The sequence below is a fragment of the Coloeus monedula genome (genome assembly GCF_965178545.1).
Source record: "Coloeus monedula genome assembly, chromosome: 19".
NCBI classification, from domain to species: Eukaryota; Metazoa; Chordata; class Aves; order Passeriformes; family Corvidae; genus Coloeus; species Coloeus monedula.
Genome location: NC_138799.1, coordinates 8643817 through 8666850, shown reverse-complemented (window position 1 = coordinate 8666850; position 23034 = coordinate 8643817). Strand labels below are relative to the sequence as shown.

Sequence of the window (23034 nt, the reverse complement as noted above, 5' to 3'; positions counted from 1 at the left end):
AGTATCAGTTATTAGTTAAAATGTTTATTAGTTAAAAGCCCAGGCTCCTCTTGAGCTCTTTCAGGAGGATTTTCATAAACAGATCTGTGAGAAGTGGGGGGCTGCACTGCGGACATCAGGGTCCGGCTCTGCCCTGCCAAAACCCATGAGGAGCTGAGCTGCATTCTGAACGTGCCGGGCGGCCGAAAGCCCGCACTTATGGAGGGTGGGAGGGAGAATTCCCCATCTCCATTTCTCCCTCAGGCCGGGAAGACCTCAGCGGGAACGAGGCTCCCGCCCGCAGCAGCCCCGCGCAGGCGCGGGGGAACGCTCCCCGCGGGAGAGGAGGCACTTCCGGCCGCGAGCTCAAAGCCGGTCAGCCGGGCGAGCCGCAGCCGCACCCACGCGGAAGGGGGCAGGGCCTCGGGCTGGCTCGGGCCGCTTACATAACGGCGGGGGTGGGGCCTGCGCGTGCGTCACGCGTCGGCTCCCGACAGCCCCCGCTCCCCCCCCCTATATAACCGGCGTCCGCGCGGCCGACCGCCCACAGTGAGCGGCCCCCGTCAGCGGCGCCGGGTCTTGCGTTGCTGTTCGCTACCCGCTCTAAGTGACCGGAATCACCTCGCCCGCCGCCATCATCGCCATGCCCGGGTATTCCAGCGACAGGGATAGAGGGTGAGTCCGGGGGCACGGCCGGCGCCAGCCGCCGCCAGCGTCCGGACTCTGAGTCTGCCCGTGGGGCTCTCGGGGTTGTTTTTGGGATGGTTAAGATGGCGGCGGGGTGGGGGTTGGGCCCTGAGCCCTTCCTTCAGCGCTCCCGCCGCGGGGGGTGGCCGGGGGAGGGCATCTGGCTTTTTTAAGCCACCGATTGTGGGCGACTGTATCGGTTCCTCCGCCTCAGAGCACCCCCCAAGGGTGAGAATGGCGCGGGGGGATATATTTTTTTTTTTTCCTGTGGGGAGAAATGATTAGCCCCCACCCGCCTAGGGACGATCCCCTAGCAAGGACGGTCTCCGTAGAGACCGATTCCCTCCCGCTGGGAGCGGCGGCTGGGCTGGAGGTTTGTGGGTTAGTGGGTTGGTGGTGCCGAAGCCTTGGGGAACTCTTGGCAGGGCGGTTCCCCTCCCTCCCTTCCCCCTCCCAAGGCTCGGGCTGTGACCGGTAGGAGCTGGCCGGCTCCGCTTTGTGTTGTGTAAGCGGATGTTAATGGCCGGCCCCGCCATGCGGTGGCTGAGGGGAATCAAAATGCCGGCTGTGCTGCCGCTGCCTTTGTTCCTCCTCCTCCCCCCGCCCAGCCCCGGCTCTAAAATGGCAGCGGCTAGAAAATGTGGCGTAGACAGAAATGAGAGACAAAGGAAACAGCGCTGGCAGGAAGCAGCGGCCACTCGGGGAGCGCTGTGTTGTGCTGGGAAGGATCGTTCCCAGCGCCCGCCCGGCCAAAACGGGGAAGCGATCGGGGCGGGGGAGGGGGCCCCGTACTCGGATCCAGCGCACGGCTTAGCGCGGCTCTAAGCTGCGCTTCGGGGCTTTCGAGATCCGCCTTATCGGAACAGAGGGACCGAACCTAAAATGCTAATAAAGCGCATGGCCTCCTAAAATACCTTTGTAAAAAGAAGTTTGTTTTCTGGGACATAAAAGAAACGGTTTACGGGAAAGTTACACGGAAGGTTTTGTAACTGCCCCTGCCTGCTTTCAACAATAGGAGTGTCGCTGGGATGGGAAACCATTTTGATCACGGAGTAGTGCCAAGGTTTTAATGCCTTACTTTGCTTGTTGTAACTTGCTGTTCGATTGCATTGTATGGAAGTGGGAAAGACATGTTGCCTTAGCTTTTGAGTAAGAATTGTGGCAAGGTGGATTATGGCGTCTACAGCCTAAAGTATGGTTTTCAAAGTTCTAGTGTCCTGAAAATTAAGTAGGTAGAGTTTATACATCTGAATTTGGAGTTAACGGGTGGACTGCAAAGATGGTGGTTAAATTGTTCAGGAAGAGGACCAAAATGTTTCTCTTGCATTCTATGTTATGTTCTTTTTCCCTAGGTTTGGAGCCCCTCGTTTTGGAGGAAGTAGAGGTGGACCTCTCTCTGGGAAGAAATTTGGAAACCCTGGGGAGAAACTTACAAAAAAAAAATGGAACTTAGATGAGCTGCCCAAATTTGAGAAGAACTTCTACCAAGAACATCCGGATGTAGTTAGACGTACTGCGGTATGTACCTGATATGGCTTGAGCAAAAGTAAACAGAAAGTGCAAACACACTGAGGGTCATGGGGCCCAGCAGGCACAGTTGTGGTCATTTAAAATACAACTTTTGTATCAAAGTATATTTCCAATAATGGGTGTTTTGTTTTGCAGCAAGAAGTTGAACAGTACAGAGCAAGCAAAGAGGTCACAGTTAGGGGCCATAACTGTCCAAAACCAATTATCAACTTTTATGAAGCAAACTTCCCTGGTAAGTGAAGACCAGCTTATTGGTTGTTCTTCAGGCTGGATTAGGGCAGCATCTGAATTCATGCATTTAAATTTTCTCTTCAAGCAAATGTTATGGAAGTAATTCAGAGGCAGAACTTCACTGAACCAACTGCTATTCAAGCACAAGGCTGGCCTGTTGCATTGAGTGGATTGGATATGGTCGGAGTGGCACAGACTGGATCAGGGAAAACACTCTCTGTAAGTTTTGATTATAGCCTGGAATACTGCTGGATTTACAGCAGTTACAGTATGGCCTGGCTTAGTGCAGGGGGAGCACTACTGGGAAGAGAGTATAATGAGATTTTTCTTTTTTCCAAACAGTACTTACTGCCTGCCATTGTGCATATAAATCATCAGCCATTCCTGGAGCGAGGAGATGGACCTATTGTGAGTATTCCTAAGTGAAAGGGGATTTTAATTTCTAGAGAATGTTGATTGTGTATTACAAGTACCAGTTGTCCATGCTCATTAGAGTGCGTAGCTGCATTCTGTTTTTCTATATGAATAAAGTGATTCCCTGTTGGGGTACTCTCCCAGACAGATTCTATAAGCTCTGATTGGATTGTCCTTAAAATAGTACAGAACAGGGAGAGATGATTGATTTTTGGGTTACATTTTGGAAATTGCTATTCCGTGGAAGCTAGTGACTTCCAGGTATCTTTCACATGTTAGGTCAGTGGTGGCAGTTGAGATGCCAGGTAACTTGGTTTGCTGGTTTGGCTACTTAAATCTACTTCAGTCAATCTGGCACTGAACTTTCCACTCAAAATTATTGTCAGACTAGGACTTTCCAAAGGATATTGAGCTTAAAGCTGGGCATCCTATTTCTAGTGTCTTGTGCTGGCACCAACCCGTGAACTGGCCCAACAAGTGCAGCAAGTGGCTGCTGAATACAGCAGAGCGTGTCGTTTGAAGTCCACGTGTATTTATGGAGGTGCTCCAAAGGGACCACAAATCCGTGACCTGGAAAGAGGTATGGATCAGCCTTGGTGCATCCCTGTCTGAGGCAATGTGGAAACTGCTTCAGCTGACAGGACTGCTTGGTTTTAGGTGTGGAAATCTGCATTGCAACACCTGGAAGACTTATAGACTTCTTAGAAGCTGGAAAGACCAATCTCAGGAGGTGTACTTACCTTGTCCTTGATGAAGCTGACAGGATGCTTGACATGGGATTTGAACCTCAGATCAGAAAAATCGTGGATCAGATAAGAGTGAGTATAAATAGTTCATGCATTTATCACTATAGCAAGTACAAACTATTGCTACTACCCTTATTAAAGCAAGGGCAGTGCAAGCCTGGGTAGTTTTGGTTGGGCATTTAACTTCACCCTATACTGATCTTCTGTTGACCTGATCTTCTTCTCCAGCCTGACAGGCAGACTCTGATGTGGAGTGCCACATGGCCTAAGGAAGTGAGGCAGCTGGCCGAAGATTTCTTGAAAGAATATGTGCACATCAACATCGGTGCACTGGAACTGAGTGCAAACCACAACATTCTTCAGATTGTGGATGTGTGTCATGATGTCGAGAAAGATGACAAGTAAGTAGTCCTTGGGGTAAAGCATTCTGTGTTTTCTGTCAGTTTTGCTTTATGAACTGTGAAATGAATGTCTTGTCTTGATGGATTTTTTTGACATCAGTCTGAAGACAAAGGCAAGAAATTAGTTTAAACTTGTACAGTACAAATCGGTCTAAGCTCTAAGCAAAATATCTTCATTAATAGGCTTATTCGTTTGATGGAAGAAATCATGAGTGAGAAGGAAAACAAAACAATTGTTTTTGTGGAAACCAAAAGGCGTTGTGATGATCTTACCAGAAAAATGAGGAGAGATGGGTGAGTAATAGCTGAGATTTCACTAAGCAACCCTAGTAGTCTTGGGTGTGTTCTTGACACAACAGTTAAGAATCAAAACTGTCACAGAGTGACACCAGCTGTCAGTTGCAATGCTGAGACTGGAATTTGCCAGTAGGCCTGTCTTTGGCTAATGAAGCCACTGATGGAGTGTTCCTGGGTCAACGAAGTTCTGTGTTTTCAGGTGGCCAGCGATGGGTATTCATGGTGATAAAAGTCAGCAGGAGCGGGACTGGGTTCTAAATGGTGAGTTTCAGCAATTTCTGCAAGCATCTGATGTGTGCTATTTAAGGAAAAAAACTGATTCGCTTCTTGTGTTACAGAATTCAAACATGGAAAAGCACCAATCCTGATTGCTACAGATGTTGCATCCAGAGGTCTAGGTTAGTAAAACTCAGTAATGCCAGTTGCCCAAAGCTTTTAAAGAAAGTCTATTGCTTTCTTTAACCTCTGCATTTTTCTAAGTTTTCTTCACATAAAGGTGCAGTCTTTGTGGCAAGGCCTAGGCATGACAATCGGAGGACTCGAGGGGGATGGAGGACTAGTGGAAATGATCGGCTGGCTGCTTCCAGTCAAATAGAGAGGTGAAAGCTGAGAGCATTGTGTGCCAGTAATCTTCAAAAGGCAAAGATCATCCTTTAAACTACTACCCCATAAACTGTTCTCTCATGAAATAAGCAGTTTCATTCACAGTTCACTTTGCCCTGGTATTTCTCTTCTCTCCATGCTTTGCATGATTTGCCATGGTGCAGTACTGTTAGTTTTGTGCATACTGTCTGCTGTGATCTGTGGGTCTTTGAATTTCAGTGAGTTTTTTGAAATGTTGAAGAACATAATTTTAAACTTCAATGTTCAATGAAATTTTTTTCAACCATGAAATGGAGAGAGCAGCTTTAAAATGTACTAAGCCTTGTACAAATTGGTGAGTACTGGCACATGAAATCTGAGAAAAAAAAGTCCACCTCTCACTTTAACAAGTGGGGCAGGAAAGCAATGGCTTTTCAATGCCTTTGAAAGTCGAAGTTCCTCCACCTATACATAGTCGTCATGTCGAGACCTGCCAGAGAGAGACACATTCTCAAGTGAACCCTGGCTTCTTGGAAGCGCTTGCCTAGACGAGACACAGTGCATAAAAACAACTTGGTGACTTTGGGGGGACAGGTATGTTTTTCTTGCAGCTGCGGTTCAAAGGTCTTGGCAAGACGAGCAGTGTGGCCCCTTTTTTTTGAGCTTCTAATGAGTGTGTATGTGAAGGACCTTGTATGTTTTTACTCTAAGGTCCTCAAATGAGCACATGAAGAGGCTGCTGTGAGCTTTAGTGGCCCTACTGCAAGAAGCTTTCAGATGTCACTTGATGATTTGTAAAGGGGACTCTTGAGTTGGGAATGACAAGCAAATGCACACTCCTTATGGTAAGGTTTTGGATCACAGGGTGGGTGATGAGAACGGGATCAGATGGAGTGTGCGTAACTTTTCCACAATACTCTTGCAGAAATGGATGATTCTAACACTGTTCTTTGCAGCCATTATTCCTTTTAAAATACTCTTATCTAATGTTTATCTTCGATTTGGCTGTTGTGGTGTGCAAAACTTTGTACCTCGCTTTTTGCCACACTGCAACACTTTACAGATGTGGAAGATGTGAAATTTGTCATCAATTATGACTACCCTAACTCCTCAGAGGACTATATCCACCGAATTGGACGAACTGCCCGCAGTACCAAAACAGGCACAGCATACACATTCTTTACTCCTAACAATATTAAGCAAGTAAATGACCTCATCTCTGTGCTTCGGGAGGCTAATCAAGCCATCAACCCCAAATTGCTTCAGCTGATTGAAGACAGAGGTTCAGGTACGTGCTGTTACTGATCTCAGTGCATAGCTTTCCTCTCAGAACAAAATGGAAACTCTGAATTCCACCTCCAGCCTCTCTCCAAAATGAATGTGGAAGGTGGTTTAGTTACCAGTTACAGTGACCTCAGAAGGTATTTATTAACACAAAAGCCAAAAACCAGCACCCAAATGCTCCCAGCCTATGCTTGTGGTGCACCAATGGCTAGGGCAGGCCAAAGAGGCACATCTTATTTGCCCTGAAATAAAACACTCATGGACTTAGTTTTGTGGCTTTGTCTCCTATGGCCTGGAAAGAGAGATGGACCCAAGTGTCCTGCTGGCAGGGTAGAAGTCACTTTTTGCCTTGATGCTTCTACTTGTGTTACTGGGGAGAGTGTGTGGCTCCTGAAAGGTTAGACAGCTTTATCTAACTGGAGTCCAGTGAGCACCTGGGAAGCTTTTATAGTAGGTTTGAATTGCTGGGACAGAAAATAAATAATGCTTAACTGAACTTAAGAGCCTTTATAACGCACATAACTGTCTTGTCTCTTTCACTAGGTCGTTCCCGAGGTGACCGACGTGACAGATACTCTGCGGGCAAAAGGGGTGGATTTAGTAGTTTTAGAGAGAGGGAGAACTTTGAGAGAACCTATGGTGCGCTAGGCAAGAGAGACTTTGGAGCAAAAACTCAAAATGGGGCTTACAGCGCCCAGAGTTTCAGCAATGGAACTCCCTTTGGGAATGGCTTTGCAGCTGCAGGCATGCAGGCTGGCTTCAGGGCCGGCGGTAACCCTGCAGGAGCGTACCAGAACGGCTATGAGCAGCAGTATGGCAGTAACATTGCCAACATGCACAATGGCATGAACCAGCAGCAGTATGCCTATCCTGCCACTGGTGCTGCTCCTATGATAGGTTACCCCATGCCCACAAGTTATTCTCAATAACTTAGTGTATTTAAATGTCTCAGTTTTTCATAATTGCTCTTTATATTGTGTGTTATCAAAACAGGATAGTTATTTAAGAAATGGGAAATGCAGAAATGACTGCAGTGCAGCAGTAATTATGGTGCACTTTTTCGCTATTTAAGTTGAATATTTCTCTACATTCCTGAAACAATTTTTAGTTTTTTGTACTAGAAAATGCAGACAGTGTTTTCAAAGTAAATGTACAGTGATTTGAAATACAGTAACAGAAGGCAGTGCATGGCCTTCCAATAAAGGTATTTGAAGACCGATTTTTCTTTCAGATGACGATTTTCTCAACACGTGCACAACTTTACATTAACAAAATGTCAAAATGTTTTTATATTAAATTCTAGGAAGGTTTCTCAGCTGTGTCTGATTAAACATTTAAGCTTATACAAATACCAGCCTTGCCTTGATGGGGCTAGATTGCTTAGCATGGCAGGCTCTGCTTTGATGGGGAAGAAAATTAAAGCTGGCTTCTAAGAAAGTATTGAAAACAGTGTTCTTCCTTGTCTCACTAGTGTAGGGCCAGTTCTTGGAAAAGATCAAAACTCTGTAGTGGTGTTGCTACTGAGCTGCTACAAGCGTAGGAAGCTTCTGCAGCACCGTAACCGTCGCCTTCACATGAGCATATGTGCAGACCAGGCTTGAGTGTTGTGTACCCACAGCTGCCAGGCGTTGTGAGTTAGCATGCAGGCTTCTGAGCTTCAGAGAAATGGGAAGATCTTAGTATTAAAACTTCAAATTATACTTAAACTGGTATTGAGCAGTGATTTCTTTATGGAGGTGGTGGGAGGGAAGTGGGTTGTTTATGTATGATGATGCCTCATGTATTTTTTTTTTTAAAGACTTCTAGTATGTGTAAATGGCTCTCAAATTTCGAAGTACTGCCCATGCTGAGTGAAGCAACAGCAGTTCCTTGATAAGCAAAACTGGGATAATAGTTTATCCTGGGGTTTAAAGTGCTTAATGTTTTCAAGCAGAGTGTATTAAAATTCCTGTTAATACTAACTTTCAGTTCCTCCCTCTTGTTTATCAGTAACAGTGATGAGTTTTAAGTTCACCACTTCATGTGTTCTAAGTTGGATCTTGAAATCTACAAGGTTCATTTTAGGTTATTTTGAACCTGAGTAAGACTTTACAGATGTCTTAACTTTATGCACTTAACTTTTTGCTTAGTCTGTGCTCAGCCCTTGATTACTGTTTCGCTCCAAGGCTGAGCTTGTGATGTTCTCTAATGCAGTCTAATCTGCTTCTTAATTGTTTCCTCCTTTGTGATATTCTATCACTTTGACAGTATTTTGTGGTCATTCACTGCTGCTATGAGAACTTCAGCTGGAGCCTTTAAATTACCCCACTGCAGTCTAAAACTGCAGGTGGCAATGTATTTTGGTTTGGGTGGGGGTTTTTTGGTTGGTTTGTTTGTTTGTTTGGGGGGTTTTTTGTTTGTTTTTTTTTGTTTGTTTTTTTGTTGGTTTGGGGTTTTTTTTTTGGGAGGGGGGTTTAGGGTGGTTTTTTTTTTTCTCATATGCTTTGAAACATTGCTCAGTGTCACCAGGGGTGAAGAGGAAGTAGATTAGTAGATTACTTACCACTGAAGTATGACTTAATTCCTAAATTTCCAGGTCAGTTGCATGAAGCAAAATGCATTGAAAAGCTTATTTTTGTTTTAAAGACTTCAATGTAAACGAGTTCTTCTACTATTAAAAGTACATGTAGATCTTGTGAATTAAAATTGAGAGATGAGAGGCTTTAACAGTGATGCAAAACCTAAATGGGCAGGTGCCTTCCTCCTTGTGTTTTGTACTCTTCCAAATGACCCTTTGCCTTGGGCAGTGTTTCCAGAGGGGGGAAATGTACCGTTTGCACATAAAATGATAAAAAGACGATCTCTACTAAGCAGCTTTGACATCACTGCCGCTGCTATTCCGGCAGAATTGAGCTCATGGCAAATCTGCCTTCGATCTGTAATTCCCTCCAATCCTTGTGCAGGCAGGAGTAAGCAACTCCTGCAGCTGACCCAGTGCCCTACTAACGCGTCTCGTCGTTCCCGGGCCCGGGGGAGAGGGCCGCACCGCCCGAACCGGTGCGGGGATTATTCCAGCCCGAGCTTGTCTTGACTGCGGCTCGCGGAATGGTTCCTGTCTCACGTCCCGCCTCCTGGCGCCGCTACAAACTCGTGATGCAGCGGGTATGGAAATTTCCACTGCGCTGTGTGCGTTCTGCCAGCGCGAACCCGAGCAGCTGAGGGGCCTCGCCCGCGCTCTTGGCAGCCTTGGCTTGAGCTCTGCCTTCTGCCTTTATGTGCCTTTATGCTGCCCTTATCGGCTCCGGAGGGGCTTTTCCCGAGGAATGTTCCCGTGACAGTGAGGGCAGGGTCTGTCCTCTTGCCCCCCTCCCAGTCCCCAAGGCCGGGGAGTTCTGGACGTCCCCCTCCGACAGGGGCAGGCCAGATGTGACCCCTGGCACGTGCGGCCTTGTTGCCGATTTTGGGAGCTCTCTCAACGAGTTTGGTTTATAAAAGAGAAATTGTGTATTCTGCGCGGGGCTCAAGGTTGCTTCCACGTATCAAGCACACCAAGGGGTAAAAAGTTACTTTTTTTTTACAGTAAAATGTACACGAACCCACCTATCTAATGCACATTCTCCGCCTACCTAATGTATGTTTATTTGTGTGATCTGATCTTACCCAATGCTTGAAACGAAAAGTTCCTTTATTAAGCAATTTCTATTGTAGAAGTTACCTGACTAATTAGTTACGTTTACAAAAGGGGAGAAGATTCAGGTTCATGACATCAATTTCCTTTGCAGAAGTTATCTGAGGATATCATTACGGTTATAAAAGGTGAGAAGATGCAGCCTGGGGACAGAAAATTCACCTCAGAACGTCCCTGAACTGCGGCCCGGGGTCCCGATGGGGCTCCAAGGGTCCCGCTGTGCTTGCGCGGCCGCAGCGCCGCGCGTCTCCCCCCCACACCCCCCGCCGCTGCGCGTGCGCAATGGCTGCCCCGACCCCTCCATGAGGGAGCGGCAAGATGGCGCTGGGCTGTCGCCAAAGCTGCCGCTGCTGCGGCCGCGCCGCGCTGGGGCAGCCGAGGCGACGGCGGGTCCCGGAGCGGGCGGAGCCGGCAGGGTGCTCGGCGCGGCCGTGCTCGGCGCGGCCGTGCTCGGCGCGGCCGTACTCGGCGGGCGGCGGTGCTGCCGAGGTGGCGGGCGGGGCGGAGCTGCTGGAGGTGTGCTGGCGGCGGCGCTTCCTGCGGGGCGGCGCGGGGCCGGTGCCCTGGCGCGCCTACCTGAGCGGCCACCACCCCGGCTTCGGGCCGTTGGGCGCGGCGCTGCGTGCTAACCTGGCGGCGCAGTGGTGGGACTCGGCTCTGCCCATGCGGGAGCAGGTGTTCCCCGTGGACGCCCCGCTTCACGGTCCCCCCGGCGCCCTGCGGGACGCGCAGGGGCTGCGGCTGCTGCACCCGGAGACGCTGCGCGAAGCCCGCCAGGGCAGTGGGCAGAACCCGGGCGGCCCGGCCCTGGAAGAAGTGATGGGGGCCTCGGAAGTGCTGCGGGAGAGCCTCCTGCCCGGTAGGTCCCGGGTGGCTCCGCACAGCCTGCAGCCTGCGAGCGGGTTTCTTGCTGGGAGCGAAGCAGCTGCATTTAAGGGACTTTTCCAGCTGCGTTGGTGCTCTCGGAACGTTCCTTCTGTAGGCTGTGAATTTGTTTGCTTTTCAAGGATCTGACCAGCACAGGTGGGCAGCTGATGCGCTCCCTGTGATTTGGGGAAAAGCACATTAAAATCAACGTGCCCAGAGGAACCAGCCTACTGAATCAATCTCTGCAAAGCATCAAAGCTAGTAAAGCTAGTGGGACTGCATGTACAAACAACTCGTGTATAATATGTGCTTCATTTGTTCTTGGTAGAGTTAAAACATCAGAAACTTTCCTGTGGCCGCTAAAATCAGGGCTTTGTCTTTTGCAGGTGTTCTGGCGCAGTATGTCAGCTGCTTAGAGCTGGTGAACAAACGACTGCCCTTTGGCCTTGCTCAAATTGGAGTGTGCTTCCATTCTGTTCCAGAAAGTGAACGTTCTGTTCCAGAAAGTGAACAACAGAACAAACCCCCTACAAGGTAGAGTAATAGAGGAGTTAATCCCTTATCATACCTATACCGACTATTTCACTTTTGGATTATTTTTGAATGCTGTTTCTTGCTTTTCCCCTGTTGTTTCTGAAGGTGTTAACTTGCTGCCCTTGCTGTTGTTTAAAGAATAGGCGAGAGGACCACGTCTTTGCTTGCATGGTTTAGTTCTCCCAGAACTTCAGGACAGTGGCTCGATTACTGGCTACGCCAGAGGCTCCAGTGGTGGAGAAAGGTAACAGCAGCATATCTGTGGGGAATCTTGGCCTACTCCTTTGTGTCTCAGAGGGGGAATAGTCACGCTGGTTGGTTTTATGGCCTTACATTGCTGGCCTGTTCTAGGCACTGAAATAGGTGTATTTCTCATGGAAATTGAAAAGCTGCTGAAGTTGAGACAGACCTAATAAATAGTTTATAATGTGACTTGCAGAAATATAAGTGTTTTGTGTTTGTCAGTGATACGAGATGAAAATGCCATAAAACAACCAAGAGATTCGGGCCGTAACTTAAAAAAACCTTTTGCTGAAAATTGCAGACTTCAGTTTGCATTGCAGACTTGGTTTTGTAGTTAATACAGGATTCACAATAGTGATCACCTCTTACACCTCTTATTTTCAGTTTGCTGTAGGCCCGTGTAACTTCAGCAGCAGCGACTTTCAGGATGAAGAAGGCAGAAGAGGATTTAAGTTACATTACAGCTTTCCTTGGGGGACAGAAACAATAGAAACACTGAAGAACCTTGGTGATACTGAACTATTAGAGCTGTATCCAGGAGAGAGATCAAAATTACTTGTAAGCTTTGCTGTATTCAACATCTTTCCTGGTAAAAATGTGTTAGAGAAACGGTTTCTTTGCTGATCCACTTGCTGAGCGTGTGGCTGGCTTTTTATTCATTTGCTACAAAAGTAGTACAGTTGATACTCTGCAGTCAGACTTTTCATTTTCAAAAGCTGATGAAACAGTGTTTTGGTATTTTTTTTTACAAGGAACTCATCAAAATTAAAAATGAGCAATATTGACAAGACAGCTGTTGTCACTGGCATAGCCTTTTCCTGTATGTGACAGACTGTTTTGCACTGTCCAGTTTGCATCAAAAAGAGCCTGTAAATGTGGAGGTTTTTTTCTTGCTGCAGCTTGTTCACTTTCATGTATGTAGAAGTTTCTGTAGATTAATGGGTTATAAAAATGACTTTACAGAAAAAGGAGGGATGGACCAGAGGGAAACCTCTCCACGGAATATGTTAAGAGAGGGACAAACGTCTGGTAAACAGCAATGTTTGGAGTTAGGCTGAAGAGATAAAATCAGAGTAATTTTGTATTTCACCGGTCAATTGCAACCTTCTTCTTCTCATGACAGTCCTGTCTTTCCTGCTTTTGCAGTTTATTTCTACAAAACTGGGTTATGTAGGGATTTCTCAGAATGTGGGGACTCATGGTTGCTTGAAAGTAATCTACAAACCTCCAAAAGAAAATGCAGTTTCAAGTGTATTTGCCATAGATTTAAATTTATGATCAAAGTGGCAGAGCAAGAAACTAATCTTATCCTACCCTGACCTTCTGCTTTCCCCACTGTTACAGTCTTACCTGGTTACAGATACACTGCTAAGATTACTGGTAATGTTTTAAATAAATGTCTGTATTTTAAATGTAGTAAGGGTGCTTGAGCTCAATGCCTCATTATACATTTAAAGCTAGCAAAAGGGTTTTGAGGACAATCTTTCATATTTTCCTATGTGGGTTTTTTCTCTTCAGGGCCGGGATGGAAGGAAGAATGTCATCCCTCATGTTCTGTCTATGAATGGGAATCTGGACCGAGGAGTGTTAGCATATCTCTTTGATTCTCTACAGCTAGTTGAGAATCCATTAACAGCAAGGAAGAATTCACAGAGAAAGGTAATTTCATGTAGAATATGTGAGAAAAGTCTTAAGTACAAAGCCCACAGACAGTGTGCTAAATTCAAGCATTGCAATGTCTCCTTTTCCACATGGCCATCCTGATCCCTTCCCAATGGGCGCAGACTGGACCCTCTCACTGGTAGCACCAGGCAGGCCCCATGGCACAGCCCCTGTGGTCCTTGTCACCGACATAAGCAGTTTTTCCTCATTCTGAGGTCCCCTTTCCTTTTTTACCTTTCTTTCTGATAAGTAGGTAGGCTGTTGACATGCAAGTGATGGAGTTAAGAGAAATCAGAATGTAGCTGCAGTTTATGGGAGAGAGGAATTTGGCTTTTCCAGCAGCCTTTGAAAGTGGCTGAGAAGAGTAGAAAAGTGGGTCACAGGTGGTAATGGGGTATTTCCCCTAGGACCATCATTACTTTTACTTTTATCCTGTGTTCTGGAGTTGGAGTGCTGGCTGTCAGTGCCTGTTACCCAGGCAGCTGTTTGGGTTTTAAGAACAGGCAGCAGACTGGATGGGAACTGCCTGCTGCACAGTCTCTGATTGCTCTGGCTCCATTCAAGATAATGGAGCTCTGCTAACAAATCTTCATCTCTTTTCTGGAGCTCAGCCAAAATAGAATGATTTCTGCCACGTGAATGTAGCTGGGCTGTGTGCTCATTGCATAAAATACAGCTTGCTTCTAATTCAGGATTTTGTGCTGTGAGAAAATTTTGCATGTTTAGAACCTTAATTTAATTTAAAAAAATTACTATTTCCTAGTTCTGTTTAGAATTGCATGATAAATACATTGAGTAAACTGTTGGTTTTTGTAAATTTATTAGGTACTTAAGCTTCATCCTTGCTTAGCACCCCTTAAAGTGGCCTTGGATGTAGGAAAAGGTCCAACAACAGAGCTGAGGCAGGTATGTTGTAAGAGAGTATTTTAATTTTGAGCATTGACTCTCCGTGTAACCTGTTACAATTCAGACACTGTTTATGTTGAGGAGAATCGTGCTGCTGCTTTGACTCCTGGAGATTCCTGGTTGTGCAGAGTTCATGGTGCTCTAACTCTGCAGCTTGTGGATGACAGCCGAAGGAATTCACTGCAGGCAGTTCCTTGTGTAGACACAACTGCTTTTGATACAATAGAGCTGATGCTTGTCCCGTGCAAAATTAAGAAAAATAAATAACACAATCCCTTTCAGCTTCTTCATCTTTCACAATTATTTTGACACATTGGTTGCATCTTCAGAAGGATTTTTTAAAAGTTTTCATTTAAGTCAGTCATGATGTCCCCATAGAAGGGAGGAAACTTACACTGGCGTGTTTTTAAACAGAAGTGGAGACATAACTGCCAGGCTGCTTTCTAATTTGAGATTATTTCAGGCAGCAAATTAACACCATCTAGGAATGTTAGTACCACACATGTTAAGAGTTTTAATGGTTTCTTTGTATACCGTCTCAAACCTCAAAGTCTGTCTTTTAACTTTTGTTTTTAAATGAACACAGGTTTGTCAAGGATTGTTCAATGAACTGACAGAAAATGGAATTTCTGTATGGCCAGGTTATCTGGAAACTCTGCAGGTGTCTCTGGAGCAACTTTATACAAAGTAAGGAGAAACAGTCTTTTGTAAATTAAACTATGAAGGTCAAAGATGACTTTCTGTGGACTGGTGTAAATACGCCTTTTCTCAGTAGGAAGTCACTGATTGCAGTAACTGACTGAAGGTGTGGATCCTTAACTACAGACTTGGATTCAAGTAGTTTTATTATGAAAAGTGTGTATCAGATAATTTTTTAAATTAAGTGAAGTAGAAGCCTTTCACATGTTACTATTATTTCCCTGGAACTGTGAAGTGCCTTTTAAAAACTCTCATGTAGAAAATTTCTTCAGATGAGTTATAAGCTGCAGAACTGTTTCCCACCCTCACCCCCATTTTTGCATCTGGTCTGGTTCTGTGTTTCATTCTTAAGCACTATTTCAAACAACACACTGTGTCTAGGCTTGAACTTGAAAGTTCTTCCAAGCCTGGAACCATTGCCATTAGTGTATGTGATGGAACTGTTTGTGGATATAAAAACAGCTATTGCATTTGGGGGCTTCATTTATGATTTGTTGATCAGGAGTGAATTTGGGGCATATGGCTCCTTATGTCAATGCATCTTGAGCATAGTGATGAGTGTTTTTTTCTGAGAGAAGATAAATGCAACTATTTGTTCATGTGCAGTAAAACTTAAGTCAGAAAGATAAATTCTCCTTGTACAAAAATACTCTTTTAATAGGTCACTAAAGATTCTTCTTGTATACTAAAGTAGCTAAATAATAAAGACATGTAATCAGGAAAGCAAGGAATGGCAACAGGAAAACTGGAGGTGTCACACTGGACTTAGTGCAATACAGCAAAACTAAATATTTACAGTTTATGGTCATTTGTATGTAAGTTGTCTGATTTTTTTCCATACACCAAAAGCAGTAACAGGTGGGTTCTTTTCTCTGCAGGTATGATGAGATGAGTATTCCCTTCATGGTCTTGGTAAGTGATGGCACTCTAGAGAATGGAGTGGTCCAGCTGAGAAGTAGAGACACCACCATGAAGGAAATGATGCACATTTCCAGGCTGAAGGACTTTTTAACAAAGTATGTTACGTCAGCCAAAAATATGTAAACTTAAAGTTGTTGAATAAAAGGATTTTCTTAGACATCTTTGACTGAACTGGTTTCAGCATTGTCACGGACTCAGTGGTTTCTCTGCAAACAGTTGTGCTAAAACTTGGTGGTGTGTCTGTTTTCTGTCAAATCTGGGTCTTCCAGGTTACCTTGGAAAAAGGCCAGAGAAAAAAGTTGTCACTTGTTAGCAAGGCTAACCATATTCTTATTCACGTCTTTGGATTTACTATCATATTGCAAGTGCTCTATCCTAAGCTAAAAATTCAGCTTTCATCTGTGTTACTGACACAATTATGATTTCTACTGGAAAATGGTATTTATGTAAAAGGCTTCCAAATCTTAAATATTTTAATAACATCAGTAAGTATCTTTGTACCATCTGTTTGTAGAAATGTATTTTAATCACATGGCTTCAGTTCTTAAACATGTAAGCTAGTTCATCCTGACTTTGATATACAAAAAAATCAGAAATATATTATCGAGAGTAACAGAGGAATAGATTTAAATAAATTGTAAGGTTTTTAACTAACATTTTTCGTTGACAAAATGTCTCTGTGGATAAAATGGTGGAAAAAGACTAATGTGTGATCATGTTTTTCCTGTACCTAAGCATAGCTGTTAAAATCAGATACAAGAGTTTGCAGAGATACGGAACTGTATGTTTCTGATCTTGTCTAGATTTCCAGTGCCTGTACAGCTTGTTCAGTCACTGTATGAAGTGCTTAAGGTTTGTGCAAAAAGGCCTGTGGCCTCTGATAATCATCAGTTTCATGAAACACAAAAAGTGTGTTAAGTGTGTTAAGGCACACATGTGCCTTAAAGTCTTCTATTAACATGGTGTTTACTTAACTATAAATGAGTAATTTTTAACAACAATAATAATTGCTGTATGGAATATGTATGCTAGATATAATCAAGATTAGCATAGTGTGTTCTTACTGAACTCATAGAATTCTAAATAAGGGGGCTATGGAATGATATTAAAACAACCCAGCAACATCTGAGAAACAGCCTGTAGCAGGATACAGAATTTATTTTGAAGTTAACCGTCCCAAAACTTAATTTTAACAACATATCCTTACTCTGAGAGCTGCAGTACTGTTGAACTGAGTAATTGCCATCCTTGCAGTTACATAGAAGCCAAATACAGATCTTCTAGTGCCTAAGAGGGATTTTTTTCTTTTTTCGTTACACTGGACAAAAGCCTTTTGATTATCTTATGTGTGCACACAATCCAGTTTCTACGTTAGCAGAATTGTTAAATTCAGAAACTTAGATCTGCGTGAAAGCTTTACATGTAATTCTATGTTTTATCTGTTCTGCTTTTTCTCCTAAGTTGAAGTCCTTAGATATTACAGCTCAAAAGATTTTATTTGCTAGTAGAAAGTGAGCTACGTTGTCTGTCTATGAACTGCTTAGGCCAGGAAATTGGTATCTAAACATCGTTGCTTTCTGTGCAGCTTGCTGGGACTTAGCACATTTGAGGGCTGAAAAATTCTTTAAAAATATATGATTAAGTTAGTCACAAAAAAGTCATGCCTGGTACGCCGTCTCTGATGAGGACCTTTGAATAGACTGTGGAACATGCCCTCATCGCTGCTAAAAGCCAGAATAACATAATTCATAATTGTGTTTTTGGTACAGATACACAGAAGAAGAATTAACATTACACCTGCAACGTGGTTAGTAATGACATCTTCTGCATGGTATCATGGTGAGGCTGTTGAATTTGTTGCCATAGGATGGTTAGTTGTATTTTTTTTTATTTTTTCTCCCCTGCCTCAAAACAGTTTTAAAGTTACTTTAGTTTTTCCATAGTAACTAAGCAGTTTCATAAGCAATTGCAAGTATTTAAGCCCTGCCTCCACCCTGCAAAATCCCCTCAAAACATATTTGTGTGCATCAGATATTTTGATATTATAGCTTGAGGTTTTCACCTTTTTCCTCTTCTCTTCTAATAACAGAAAAGTTGATGTATTCTTCTTCTGGTTTAACAGGCTCTGGATTAAGGATGATGAATAGCAGTTAACTTACTTGCAAACAACTTGAATCAGACTTTTTTTTCTATAATCTTGAAACAAAGCAGTGAGATTCCATACTGAATATAAATCATGGAGCATCCATGGGCCTTATCAGAGCTCTTATCCCTATCCTTGGAGGCTGAGACCTGGCACGAGCAGCTGCACAGCACTGAGCTGATCCAGCAGGGCAGTGAGAATTCTATCTACTGCATGAACAGGAAGGCAGGTTTGTTTGGAGATAGTTATTCCATTTTGATATTTAGAAATGGGAAACGTAAATGTCTTTGCTATTGGTTTATTTTGAGGGGTTCTTTTTCCCCTTGAAAAGAGACATTCCCCTAGAAGGAAGATGCAGAAACTTGCAAGTTCAGAGCATTGTGGCTGTCAGGTAGTGTCTTCATTATTGTGTGTTTTCTGCAATTCAAGTAGTAAAATGCCTTAATGTAGGTCAGTTGCTTTTTTGTCATGTCATAATTTCAGTTTGAACTGACTTTGAGTCTTGCCAAGGTTAAGAAGGGTGGAATAAAGAGCTAAAGTACTGAACAATTTTGAGTAGAATGCAGGAGCTATGCAAATTTTACTTTGCTACAACTTCATATAGCTCACTGTTGTCTGTTAATAAATAGGCATTACACCCATTTTGGTTTTTTAATAGAACCTCAGTTCATTTAACCAGCTGCAGTTCTGGTTGCATGGCTGTCAGATGGTGCCAAATACGGATTCTGAGGGATTTCAAATAATGCCTTTGCCAGGAGGGTCAGTAGGTGTCCCCTTACAGTGATTTTGCAGTACCTGAAGAAACCTGCCTGACTGCAGTGGGTGACAGGAACTTACCTATCTCTGTGTATATGACTTCATTTTCAGACTCCTCTGCATTCACTGTTGAAGTAAAGCTAGTTGAGGGCCTGGTAGACTTAAATTTTTCTGCAAATTGTAAAAGAAAAACATGTGTGTATATACTTATATATATATATATAGAGAGAGAGATTTTTCTTAGACGGAAATAAACAGTTTCAATGTATTTGTAGTATTTTGAGATCTCAGGTAATGTTATTTTCACAATCAGAATTATTCTTTAACCAAGGGTGTTTGAATAGATTTCCCTTCCCAGTGAGGTCAAATTCCTTCCAGTGTTTTTGTGTATTACATTAGATGTTGTTTTGCTTCCCCCACCCCACATCTTTCATCTAAAACACAGCTCAGAGATTTGGCCTTGTCAATGTCTTGATAAGCTGCCAGTGCTGCTTGAGAGGAGACTCAACAACATGTTAAAATACCAGGAGCTACTCTACTGATAACGTGATGTTTACACAGTAAAATATATTGACAACATAAATGACATTTGGAAAATGAAACAGACATTCAAATAACTCACTTGCTTTATACAAAGGAATTATGAAAAATGGGATTGCGAGAGCAAATCCTACTATGAGTAGTAGCAGGGTTAGCCCAAGAGAAATTATCAGGGGCTGAGAATGGCTTCTCTCTTCTGCCAAAAAGAAGAAGAAAAAAAAGTGTTCATTCAATGAAGTGTTGTTTCATATTTTAAGTATTTTCTGTAAATTGAAATCAAGACTCGAAATTTCTTTCAGCTTTTAGGTTAACTGGGGTTAATGTAACTGCTCAGGAGAGTCCCAAAGGCTCTGTGCCCCAGCAGAAGGAAGGCAGCTTGCTGTTGCCAGTAAGTTCTTTCATAGGACCAGAGAGAAAAATGAAACCAGACTCTTTCCAAGGTGGACCAGGGGTCTCTTGTAAAAGTGAATCTTTCACAGACATCCTCCATGGACACTTCAACTTCTACTGCTGTCTAGGATGCATGAAATTCTATGGTTTTGCATTAATTTAAAAAACTCCATTTTCTTTTTTAAATTTAAAAAATTATATTTTGAACATCAGGAGCAAAATATCAGGCTAAAAACTTCTATAGTTAACAACATTCTGAATTTTGTGTGATCCCAGTCGGTCAACAGTAAGTAATCTCTTTTCATTCATACCTGCTAATGTAAAGTTGAAACCATTGCTGTATTTTGCATTATTGGGAAAACTGTTACTAGCTTTGCATTTATACGTTCCGAAGTCACTAAGGGAATCAATAAACAGAAAAATCACAGCTGCTTCCCTCTTCTGCATTGTCTTTTGGGGAGAAATGTTTTGTGATCCTTTGAAGAATAGATATGAGATGGGAAGAGATCCATTCTCCGAGAGACAGGACAGGGTCACGTTCTGGCCTTTCTTTGCCTGAGAGGTGGGTGAGCTCAGCACTGGTTTGGAAATTGGCTCTGTAGAAAGAAAACTGAAAAGTCTGAATCACTGAGTACAGGACAAACTCCACACAAGATTTGAAGTGAAGTGACAACACTGGCAAAAGACCTGAGCACAGAGGGATTGTGAGCCCAGGCAGGAGAGCACTGCCAGCTCTTGAGGTGAGAGCAGCAGTAAAGTTCAGCTCCTCAGTCAAGAGATGGCTGTGTGCCCCTGGAATAGCCAGTGCTGGGAAGGTGTATGGCAAGATGTACCTATAAGGGTGAAGTTGAGGCTGTTGCTGTATTTTCCACCACTGGAGATGATGTACTCAGCTTTGCACTTGTATTCCCCCACGTCGCTGGCAGAGTTGATGGTCAGGGTGAACAGTGCGGGGGTCAAGTCTGACCTGTTTAAAGCAGATACCTGCTGGTTGTGCTTAAACAGTGTGTATCTGACAGGTGGAGATGCAGACTCAGAGAGGCAGGAGAGGGTCACATTCTGTTTCATCACCACGTTCAAAGCCCCCTGAACCAGTACAAGCTTGGGATTGGACAGCATCTCTGGAAGGAAAAAACTTCTGAGTGAGCTGACTGCACCTGTGACTCAAGAAACCCCCAGATTTTTCCCAAAATACATTGACAGCCAAGCTATGCTTATTTGTGTTGAAACAGACCATTATACTTTTTCCACCTCTAATAGCAGGCAACTCAATTACTTTTCAAAACCAGAATGCAGCTTCCCACATGATGAAAAGTGCATGTGTGTTCATGCAAAAGAGGCACAGCCACACAAAGCCTATGGATGTGTTCAGATGAACCACCAACACCACTTTTGAACTACAGCAGCAATTAAAAAATAAGAGAAATATAAAAGATAAATATTAGAGTATAGAGAAAGTAACCTTATATATTAATTGAGAGGTAGCATGTAAACCTGAAAGCAAAAGCAGTATTTTATTGTGGCTGTCTATAAACAGACTGAACTAACCCTGTGTAAGTAGATTGAACATTTGAATAGTAGCAGTAAGGGCCTTGATGGTCTCAAAATTTTGTTTCCTTTCATGATCTTACACAAATAAATTTGCAATAAACACTTGTCTTTTCATAGAAAATGGTACTGAACTAGTCATGACTAAAATAAATTACAATATTTCCATGGGGAAAAAAATGTTTTAACAACTTAAAGAAATTTTGACTTTAAATACAGGTCAGCAAAAAGACAGTTAACTTTGTATAGAAACTTTTAAACTGGCTCACGGAGAAGCAAAAGATTTAATTTTGCATGAAATTTTTGGACATTTTTAAATCCCTCCCCCATTTTTTTGGATAGCAGTCAATCTCAGCACTGCAAAATCAACAAAAGAGAACCTACCTTTGCCATTTGCAGTAGTTTTCTGTATCTGCTGAGACATTTGAGCTAAGAGAAGAAAAAGAAAAGCTTTCAGACAAGAAACAATGGTTTTGGTTTAGAAAGATTTGTAGTATGAAAGAAGCATGTCCTTGGCTTACAGTAGGAAAACAGCAGAACTGTGAGAAAATACATTTTCTAGATACTGAGCAAGAGAGCTGGTGGAGTTACATGACAGAGATCTTCCTTTTGAAGGTGATGGAGGAGGGGCTTTAGGACTTGAGGAAATTCTAAATACAGAAACTGCTGATCAGTGCTGATCTTTACTCATGTTTCTGTAGAGAATTTTGTCATATTCCACATATGTTAGCCTATGGCAGGCAGAGTAGTGGTCAGAGAGAGGAACAGTAGTGTGGAGCAGCAGTTTGGGATACAGGTAAATGTTGTGTACAGTTGTCCTAAGACGTGGCTGATGTAAGCAGCAGTTTCCCCCGTGAGTTTGTGTGGTAGAGCCATCCTGCCATGCACTGCAGGACCAGGGAATCACTGAGGGTGGAAAAAACCTCTAAGAGCATCAAGTCCAACCATTCCCCCAGCACTGCCAGCTCCACCACTAAACCATGTCCCCAAGTGCCACATCTGCATGTTTTTAAATCCCTCTAGGTGACTCCACCACTTCCCAGGGCAACCTGTGCCAATGTCTGACAACCTTTTCCATTAAGAAATTTTTCCTAATATCCAATCTAAACCTCCTCCAGTGCAACTTGAGGCTGATTCCTCTTGTCCTATCATTTGTTACTTGGGAAGAGAGACCAACCCCCACGTTCCTCCTTTTGGGTAGTTTTTCTAGCATTGTTCTTGTAGGGGAATGAATGAGATCACTGATCCATATCAAAGAGACACAGATTTGCTACAGATAGTGCAAGTGATAATATAGCTGAGACTAAGGAAGTACATGGTACTGGGTGGGTTTTTAGCAGCAGTATAATTTTTAAAAAACAGTCAAAAAAAGTATCAAATCTATAGAAGTTTTAAGATGCTAGTAAGTATTTATAGCTAACTAGCTAGTTCAGAAAATATTTTGGTTGAACTTCAAATATTAAGCTGTGAGGAAGAGAGATGCTAGAAAGTACGAATCTCATAAAGAACTTGAGTTCAACACTACTGCATAAACAAACTTGATGACTAATTTGATGAAGTAATCAGTAATGCAAAGCTACATAATGACAGTCTTGGCAAGCAGATGTTCTTTACTCTGGGCAAAGTAAATGTAATCATCAGCCATGCACGGGCAATGCCTTCTGCAGGACTCCAGGCCCTGTTGTACAATTGCTTACACAGAAAACGACTTAACAGTGATCCTTGTCTTATTTCTTATTTCTTTCTTTCCACTTTCTGAAGGCAACCAGACATAGCCCTGCAGTCCTTCCCTGAGTTATACAGAATCCCTACCAAATCCTTGGCTGGTGCAGCATTGCAAAATTTCCTTACAGAACTTTGTGTGCACTTCCTTTTTTTTTTTTTTTAAATTTTGGTGGAGGTTTACTTCTTTGGGTTTGTTTTCTTTTTAAATTTCTTTTAAGGCTATCTCCACCCTCCCCTCAGAAATGTTTCTGATGTGGGAATGCTGTCAGCAAACCGCAAGAG

The 23034-nt window shown here is 43.4% G+C and overlaps 3 protein-coding genes across 5 annotated transcripts; 2 read left to right on the top strand and 1 right to left on the bottom strand.

The window, feature by feature from the left end:
- Positions 1-501: 501 nt before the first annotated feature.
- On the top strand, positions 502-7857 carry DDX5 (DEAD-box helicase 5). 2 transcript variants are annotated; one of them, XM_082294177.1, is made up of 13 exons: positions 502-654; positions 2019-2184; positions 2332-2428; positions 2513-2646; positions 2770-2835; positions 3280-3421; positions 3499-3659; positions 3816-3988; positions 4172-4282; positions 4485-4546; positions 4624-4683; positions 5931-6155; positions 6695-7857. In XM_082294177.1, exons 1-13 carry the CDS (start codon positions 623-625, stop codon positions 7078-7080), a joined length of 1815 nt encoding a protein of 604 aa, XP_082150303.1. In that variant the 5' UTR covers positions 502-622; the 3' UTR covers positions 7081-7857. The 2 variants fall into 2 exon arrangements, with proteins under 2 accessions (XP_082150303.1, XP_082150304.1); XM_082294178.1 differs by having other exon boundaries at positions 530-630.
- Positions 7858-8563: 706 nt separating this feature from the next.
- POLG2 (DNA polymerase gamma 2, accessory subunit) lies at positions 8564-17832 on the top strand. Of its 2 annotated transcripts, XR_014226975.1 has the most exons (10): positions 8564-10677; positions 11072-11219; positions 11358-11463; positions 11847-12020; positions 12981-13121; positions 13950-14030; positions 14617-14717; positions 15608-15745; positions 17420-17520; positions 17773-17832. XR_014226975.1 is itself a non-coding variant. In XM_082294179.1 (9 exons), the coding sequence occupies exons 1-9, from the start codon at positions 10137-10139 to the stop codon at positions 17460-17462; spliced, it is 1473 nt and encodes a 490-aa protein (XP_082150305.1). In that variant the 5' UTR covers positions 8564-10136; the 3' UTR covers positions 17463-17669. The 2 variants fall into 2 exon arrangements, 1 of the variants encoding a protein (XP_082150305.1); XM_082294179.1 differs by lacking the exon at positions 17773-17832 and having other exon boundaries at positions 17420-17669.
- A 653-nt stretch (positions 17833-18485) lies between these two features.
- MILR1 (mast cell immunoglobulin like receptor 1) lies at positions 18486-21582 on the bottom strand (the record flags this gene model as incomplete). Its single annotated transcript, XM_082294180.1, has 6 exons — positions 18486-18720; positions 19172-19285; positions 19791-20075; positions 20313-20600; positions 21412-21456; positions 21549-21582. 6 exons carry the CDS (start codon positions 21580-21582, stop codon positions 18569-18571), a joined length of 918 nt encoding a protein of 305 aa, XP_082150306.1. The 3' UTR covers positions 18486-18568.
- Between the last annotated feature and the right edge of the window lie 1452 nt (positions 21583-23034).

Coding starts and splice junctions, on each gene's coding strand:
- DDX5 (XM_082294177.1), top strand. CDS start 623: ATGCCCGGGTATTCCAGCGACAGGGATAGAGG. Junction 2,836..3,279: donor AGCGAGGAGATGGACCTATT/GTGAGTATTCCT, acceptor TCCTATTTCTAG/TGTCTTGTGCTGGCACCAAC. Junction 4,283..4,484: donor AGAAAAATGAGGAGAGATGG/GTGAGTAATAGC, acceptor CTGTGTTTTCAG/GTGGCCAGCGATGGGTATTC.
- POLG2 (XM_082294179.1), top strand. CDS start 10,137: ATGGCGCTGGGCTGTCGCCAAAGCTGCCGCTGCTGCGGCCGCGCCGCG. Junction 10,678..11,071: donor GCGGGAGAGCCTCCTGCCCG/GTAGGTCCCGGG, acceptor TGTCTTTTGCAG/GTGTTCTGGCGCAGTATGTC. Junction 13,122..13,949: donor GGAAGAATTCACAGAGAAAG/GTAATTTCATGT, acceptor TAAATTTATTAG/GTACTTAAGCTTCATCCTTG.